The sequence below is a fragment of the Cervus canadensis genome, chromosome 11, assembly GCF_019320065.1.
Source record: "Cervus canadensis isolate Bull #8, Minnesota chromosome 11, ASM1932006v1, whole genome shotgun sequence".
Classification (NCBI taxonomy): Eukaryota; Metazoa; Chordata; class Mammalia; order Artiodactyla; family Cervidae; genus Cervus; species Cervus canadensis.
In genome coordinates this window covers 58,996,486-59,004,163 of record NC_057396.1, presented here as the reverse complement: position 1 = coordinate 59,004,163, position 7,678 = coordinate 58,996,486, and the positions used below count along the sequence as shown (strand labels likewise).

Genomic DNA, 7,678 nt, shown 5'->3' with positions numbered 1-7,678 from the left:
AGGGATCGAACCCAGTTCTCCCACATTGCAGGCAGATTCTTTACCGTCTGAACCACCAGGGAAGCCCTCTCAACCTGGAGGGGGTCTGATTTTCAAGGAGGGACCCCTCCTGATCCATTTTTCTCATCAATTTACCAGGAACTCCTGGTGAACAAGGAAATCCATGTGGAAGTGAATGCTAATCAGTCACACCTCCTTGAGCACCAGAGATGTGTCCCAGGTACTGCTTATACATATTTTCATCAAATACATCAACCTTGTGAAGCAGATACTGTCTTCACTTTACAGGTCAGAAGACAGAGGGTCAGGGACCTAGCATGATTTTCCCGGAGTCACAAAGAGTCCTGATTCAAGCATTGACTCTTGTCTCAGTCTGTTCAGGCAGCTATATATAAAAAATACCATAGGTTGGGTGGCTTAGACAACAAACATTTCTATCTCACAGTTCTAGGGGCTGGCAAGTCCCAAATAACAGCTCCAGGTTACTTGGTATCTGGTGAGATGCCACTTCCTGGTTCACTGGCAGTGGTCCTCTGTGTCCTCACGTGGTGGAAGGGAAAGAGGTCTCTCTTATTCTCAGGGCACTCATCCCATGTATGAGGGCTGTGTCTTCAGGACATAACCACTTCCTAATACCCTCCCATTGGGAGTCAGGGTTTCATATGAGTTTGCTGCTGCTGCTAAGTTGCTTCACTCACGTCCGACTCTGCAACCCCATAGACAGCAGCCCACCAAGCTCCCCCGTCCCTGGGATCCTCCAGGCAAGAACACTGGAGTGGGTTGCCATTTCCTTTTCCAATGCATGAAAGTGAAAAGTGAAAGTGAAGCCACTCAGTCGTGTCCGATTCTTAGTGACCCCATGGACTGCAGCCTACCAGGCTCCTCCGTTCATGGGATTTTCCAGGCAAGAGTACTGGAGTGGGTTGCCATTGCTTTCTCCATCATATGAATTTCGGTGGACACAAACATTCTCTCTATAACAACTCTGTTATATTCCAAGCCACTGTATTTCCCTAAAAGCCATCCAGAGCCAAGGCAGGCATGGAAAATCCTGATGTATCCCTCAAGAGGCAGAGACCCTAGAGATGGTGTGCTGGCCGGCAATGTATCTAGATGCAGAGCTAGAGTGATGGAGGGAAAGTGTACTCCCAGGGGAAGTGTTCTGTACCATCTTCAGCAGTCCCACGACTGAGGAAGCCAGGCAGACAGCACCCCAGGACTGCCTGGCTGGAGAGGGATGTGGCAATGGAAAATTTACAAACTCCAACTGCAGCGAGGCAAACTAGGTGAATAGAGTTTAAATCAGTGTTGGGAGCAACTTCCATATCTTGATGTCTTATGAAGAGTGACACTCCTGGCCCCTCTCCTCTAGAGAGTGGAGAAAGGACAGCCCTGCTTAGAGAGTTCAGAGAAAGGATCAGGTTGGTTCTTGGCAGTCTCTTCACTGTGTCCATGAAGGCCCTTTCTCTGAACACAAAGCCTGTGGTTTTCCCACAGGGCCTTGAGCTGGTGGGTGAGGTCAATTGAGAGGTGCAGTATGAGTAAGCCTAGCTGGCTGCCAGACCTCTAACCACGTCTTCCAACTGAACTTCATCAGCAAAGAAGGCCTCACATATGTATTGGTTCCAAATGCAAACAGGGGGCAGGGGTGTTAGAATTGAGTCCCTCAAGCCCAATAGGATGGCACTAAATGGGGATTGGGGGGGAGAGGCAGGATATACAACAGCTTTGGACTCCAGGAGAGAAAGGTTCTGTTTAAAATGAACATAAGCCTGCTTTATCTGTTCTTTAGCAACTTGAATTTCCTGGACCTTTATTTCCAGAGATAATCTATAGGCGTTTTTCTTAAAAACCATGGTTTATTATGGCTCCATTTGGACTTCACCTCCAAATTCAGGTTTATCTCAAGTGTTTGCTCATTGTGGCACCTGAGTTTTCTCCTGGTGTGCTTGTTACAGGAAACAACCTCTTTTTAAACCCATTGTCTAAAACAATGGTGTTATGATTAAGCCATCCAGTATCAAATCTTATCTTGGAGCTAAGAAAAAACATCTGGTAGCTTTTCCTCTTTGAAAGGAGAAATACACATAAAAACATCTGATTATATTAGATCATTTAATAAAATTTAATGCAAAGTCTCTTTCCATTCTAAGGATCTTCAGCATGTAACAATAAGAGCTAACATAGGTACTATGCCCAGGTACTTAGATTGCCTCATTTAATCTTGCCAACCCAAGCAAGTAGGTACCATTATGATTCCCGCTGTATAGATGAAAAACTGAGGTTCGGAAAGGTTCACTCACACAGCCAAATACACGGTGGATTCAGAGCTTGGTCCCAGGGCTGAGTCTCAGACCCTGGTCCTACCATTACTATGATTCTGTAGAGGTGGGGAAAAAACCTCCCCTGCTACTTTAGGTTCAGTAGCTGGGTCATGAGAATTAAAGCAGCAAAAGACAAATGAATAGGAGAAAAGATTCATTATGCATGCACATGTGGGCCTTACACAACAGTAGTGAAAACCCAAAGAAGTGTTTAGGTTTGCAAGCTCATAAACCATCTCAACAAAGGGTGATAAACTGTGAACAAGACAAAGTGAAAGGGGTTTGGGTTTCCAGGAATTTTCATTTCTAGGTAAATTGTAGGAAGGTAAATATTGGATTGGACAAAAAGTTGATTCAAGTTTTTTAGTAAGATCTTACAGAAAAACCCCAAAAGAACTTTTTGGCCAACCCAATAAATGGGGGAAGCTTATGGAAGATAAAGGTTGTTTGGTAAGGCCCTGTTATGCAAACTCAAGTTAGGGCCATTTCCAGTGATAAGAGTTGTCTCTCTATTCTGGTGTGGGAGAGGGGGTTGGGGACACCTTCACAAAGTGAAATTTATTTTATCTTTACAAAGGAAATTTTGTAACCTTTAAAAGGGGAAATTTATGCCCTGCTTTTAGGCAGAAAAGGAGAGGACAGAGTAACTCCTGTATCTGCTTTTTCTCAATTAACTTCAACTTAAAATAATTCTTATGCCAAAGTGGTGTATCTTGTGGTGGTATATTCAGATCTCCTTCAGTTCCCACAATACATAACACTATTTTAAAAGTGCCCAAATATTTATTGAATTCTATTATATGCCCTGGTGGCTCAGTTCGTAAAGACTCTGCCTGAAATGCAGGGGACCTGGGTTCGATCCCTGAGTTGGGAAGATCCCCTGGAGAAGGAAATGGCAACCCACTCCAGTACTCTTGCCTGGAAAATCCCATGGACAGAGGAGCCCGGCGAGCTACAGTCCATGGGGTCACAAGAGTCAGACACAACTTGGTGACTAAACCACTCCACCACCACCATTATATGCCCAGCATTATAGGATCCTTGGGCCAGATCCTCGCCCTCAAGAAGCTTACAAGTGAGTATGGGAAGAAAAAGCTTCTTAGTTTCAGACAAGCCCCTCAATGGGAACTGCTCTTATATTTGGACAGAATACATACATTTACAAGTTCTTCACACACACTATTGTCTTCCATCTGATCATCAGAAACAACCCTATGAGGCCGCCTGTTTCTTTTATTTTGCAGAAAACCATCTTAGAAGTCCAGCAACTCACCAGTCCAGGACATCTGACTCTGCTTTGCTGCTACACACACATACACACACACAGTATTTGCTAGTGGACCTGGATCTGACTCAGATCTTAACTGACCAGCAGACTAAACTGGCCCCCATTCATCTTTGTTCATTCACCTCAGTATCATTAGGCAGAGGTTTTCAAGGAAATTTACTCTCCTTCCGTCTATGGCTAATGCAGGCTACTATTTAAATGATCTGGGCATGTCCTTGGGCAGTATATCCAAATCACCTTAAAAAATAACTGAGCTGTTTGAGGGTTGCTCTTCAGAATTTCCTTTTGGTGGTTTGTTGACTGCCTTTTAGCTCCTGATAAGCAATGTTTGGAAGAAAATTAAACTGCATTTCACTAAAGACACCTAGGTCAGATCTATTACAAATCCATAAAAGGCTCTCTCTCTCCTTTTTTCCCCCAGAATTGTCCACAACACTGGGAAATTCGGTGAAAACTTGGGTTGGTTCTAACAGCCATTCCCATCAACCTGCTTCTTCTGTTATAGAGAATGAAAAGTCAGATACTTGTTTCCCCAGACTTCTCTGCAAGGAGGGGTGGTAAGCAAAGTCTGCTGATGCAGGGGGCAAGTTTCTAGGTTTTTTTTTTTTTTTCTCCCTATAAGAGGAGAGGGGCTTCCCAGGTGGCACAGTGGGAAAGAATCTACCTGCCAAGGCAAGAGAGGCAAATTCAATCCCTGGGTGGGGAAGATGCCCTGGCTAGGAAATGGCAACCCACTCCAGTATTCTTGCCTGGAAAATTCCGTGGACAGAGGAGTCTGGTGGGCTACAGTCTATGGGGTCGCAAAGAGTCTGACAGGACTGAACACGCCCGCACACACGCAGACACAAACACGAAAGGGCAGGAAGACTGAAGAAGGGTTCCTCTCGGAGTTCTGACCAGCTCGCGGCTTCCTGCTTTTGGATGCGGTTATAGTGGGATGAGAGAGCAGGAGTCAGGTGTGCAATAACGCGAGTGAGGCTTGTGAAATTCAGGGGTGGTAGTGGGAGTCTCGGGGCGGGACCTGGCCGGGGTATGGAGGACGTGGAGGTGCTGTCGTCGAGGACGCTGGGTGATCGCCGATAGGAGATGAGCGGCACAACAGAACGGATGCGCCCGACTCCCCATTCCCTATACTAGGGTGGCCTTTCTCACTCCTGGGGGCGTCGGCGGGCCACATTCTGGGGCGTGGCCAGCCGGACTTGAAAACCCCGACTGTTTGGGGGCGGGGCCGCTCCCTCGGGGCGTGGCCTGTGGAACCTCGGAATCCCGGCGACTCGGGGCCGGGGCTCGCGTCTCCCGGCGCGGGGTTCCTCCCACGCAGCTTCCTATTCAAACGATGCCGAAGGGGCGGCGCGGCAGCCAGAGCCCCACGATGAGCCAGCGACCGGCTCCGCCCCTCTACTTCCCATCCCTCTACGACCGCGGCATCTCCTCGTCGCCGCTCAGCGACTTCAACATCTGGAAGAAGCTCTTCGTGCCGCTGAAGGCTGGAGGGGCGCCGGCGGCGGGGGGCCGGTCCCTGCCCCAGGCGCCCTCGGCCGCAGCGCCCCCGCCGCCGCCAGGCCTGGGTCCCCCTAGTGAGCGCCCTTGTCTCCCGCCCTGGCCCTCCGGCCTGGCCTCCATCCCCTACGAGCCTCTGCGCTTCTTTTACTCCCCACCGCCGGGGCCCGAGGCAGCGGCCTCCCCGCTGGTTCCCGGCCCCACGGCCTCCCGGCTAGCCTCTGCCGCCCACCCCGAGGACCTGTGTGAGCTGGAGATCCGGATTAAGGAGCTGGAGCTGCTCACCATAACTGGGGACGGCTTCGACTCCCAGCGCTGTGCGTGACCCCGGCGCCTTAGCCTGCCTTGGCTCCCTCTTTGGCTCCGTGGCCCCTGAGCCCCTCACCCGCAATGTGGCCTTTAGGCTCAGACTCCAGTTCCCAGGAACCCCAGATCCCAAACCAATTACCCCCCCTCCCCGGAACCCAGACACTCCATCCTGGATTTCAACCAATTTCTTCCTCCACCGTAAATCAGGACCCTTTTGCCTCAAGTTCCGACTTCCCCCCCGCCCTGAGCCCTTATGTTACTCTGAACTCTATACCTGGAACTCGGTCCTTCAGAACCCCCAGGTTGAACTTTAAGCCTCCTGAACAGTAGTACAACCACCCTGGGGGGGGGGGGGGTCCACCCCCACAGACAACCCCTGTTTCTAGAGGCCTGACTCAGTGTTTATCTTAAACTGGGGTCCTCAGTGGAAGGAGGGGGAGTAGGTGAGGGTCATTTGATCTCTAGGGAGAGGTGCAAGACCCAGAAGGCTGAGGATGCTCACCGAGGGCCTTTGGGATCTTCCATTTCTCAGTGCTGGAAGGTCACCTCCTATGACACCTCTGGCTGCCCTCTCACCAGGGTCCTGGCCTCTGCCATCTGATCTAAGGTCTAAAGTCTTAAGCAGACCAGGGCAGAATTCCTCTAGTGTGCAAACTGACTGAGTCCTCTCTGTTCCACAGCAAAGTTGTTAAATCCAGGTTTACTGCCAGAAGGACCAGATTGCACTGTGGAATATTCAGGAACCATAGGCTGTTCAACAGACTTTGTCTTTGCCAACACCTGGTCTGGCTAAGGCTAGCTCTTGACCACTGGAGGAGGGCAGATGGTTCTAGAAAGACCATCCCCATTATTGTGAAATAGACTACATGTTTAGGTATATGTGGCCATGGGAATGATCCCCCATTCATCAGGTACTCTGTGATGTCCCCTTCCCCACTTCCTCAAGAAGAAAACTAGAATACTTGGACTTTCTAAGTCCTGGATTTCTCAACCACGTATTTCTCCACTTGGATGTGTTTTGGTTCTTAGGGGTTTTTCCCCCCTCACCCATCTTGGGTCCGAATAGGTTTGGGACTCATATGGAGAAGCACACGATTGCTTCCCCAAAGCTAGCTTTGGAAGTGTTAGAAAAAAGCCCTTCTCGCTCCTACATCTAAGTTTGTTTTGGTCTTCTGCAGATAAATTCTTGAAGGCGCTGAAGGATGAAAAGTTACAAGGCCTGAAGACCAGGCAGCCTGGGAAGAAGTCGGCCTCTCTCTCCTGAGGAGCTGCGCACCAGAGCCTGGCAGCCGCCTCCTTAGGCGTTAGTGCTTAGATAATGTGTCCCGTTTGTTGTCATTTCAAAGATCGTTATTTTCTGTTCTGTATTTACTGCTGTTCTCGTTGCTCCCAGCACGTGCTCCACATACAGTGCCCACTTGCATGGCAAATCTCATGGTCTCTCTCCTGTCTGTGCCACTGCGGGGGGAGTGCTCTCATAGGGGCTGGAGGCTGCTGCCCAGCCAGCATTCAGGGGCTTCCAAAACCAGGGGAGGAGGGGATCCCCAACACTGTCAAGTCGGGGGGGATTGGAAAAAGCCAAGGGCAACATATATTTGGTTCTGTTGCCATGTCCCTACTCGGAAAGGCTCTTTGAGGACTGGAACAAGGGGTTAGTTTGGTTTCAAACAGCTTTAGTCCTTGGAAATGTTTTATAATTTTTAAATGCTTTTTGGAGCACAAAACTCTTTGTTAATCTGATGAAAGGCATGGTCCTTCCTAGACATTCATATAGTCAAATATTTGAGTGCTTATTATGTGTTAGGCACCCTCCTGGGCTCTTGGGGTTGGGGGTGGGGATACAGACAGCAAATATTATTAGTAAATCATAATATGGTATCAGAAGATGACAGGTTAAGGGGAAAACAAAAAGTAGGGATGAGGATGGTCAGGACGGTGGGAGGAAAGCAGGGTTTCTTGAAGAGAGAACATGTAAACAGTGATTGATGGAGATTAAGGGCAATAGCCAGGAGACACCCTAGGGGAGCATTTCAGGGTGAAGGGCAGGTGCAAAGGCTGAAGGTGGGAGCACGCTGGGAGGTTTGAGGGTCAGCAGAGAGCGCAGACGGCTGGAGCAGGAGTAAGGGGAGGGAGGAAGGGATGAGGGCAGAGAGGGTTCATTTGCATGGAACCTTACAGACATGGTAAGGACCTGGGGATTTTACTCTGAGTGCGATGGAAAGTAGAGAGTTTTCAGCTGTTGAGTAACAGGTTCTGA

The 7,678-nt window shown here is 49.2% G+C and overlaps 1 protein-coding gene across 2 annotated transcripts; it reads left to right on the top strand.

Moving 5' to 3' along the window:
- Window positions 1–4,139: 4,139 nt before the first annotated feature.
- C11H11orf91 (chromosome 11 C11orf91 homolog) lies at window positions 4,140–6,851 on the top strand. 2 transcript variants are annotated; one of them, XR_006271985.1, is made up of 2 exons: window positions 4,140–5,535; window positions 6,600–6,851. XR_006271985.1 is itself a non-coding variant. In XM_043481448.1 (2 exons), exons 1-2 carry the CDS (start codon window positions 4,949–4,951, stop codon window positions 6,683–6,685), a joined length of 567 nt encoding a protein of 188 aa, XP_043337383.1. In that variant the 5' UTR covers window positions 4,140–4,948; the 3' UTR covers window positions 6,686–6,851. The 2 variants fall into 2 exon arrangements, 1 of the variants encoding a protein (XP_043337383.1); XM_043481448.1 differs by having other exon boundaries at window positions 4,140–5,429.
- Window positions 6,852–7,678: the final 827 nt, after the last annotated feature.

Coding starts and splice junctions, on each gene's coding strand:
- C11H11orf91 (XM_043481448.1), top strand. CDS start 4,949: ATGCCGAAGGGGCGGCGCGGCAGCCAGAGCCCCACGATGAGCCAGCGA. Junction 5,430..6,599: donor CGGCTTCGACTCCCAGCGCT/GTGCGTGACCCC, acceptor GGTCTTCTGCAG/ATAAATTCTTGAAGGCGCTG.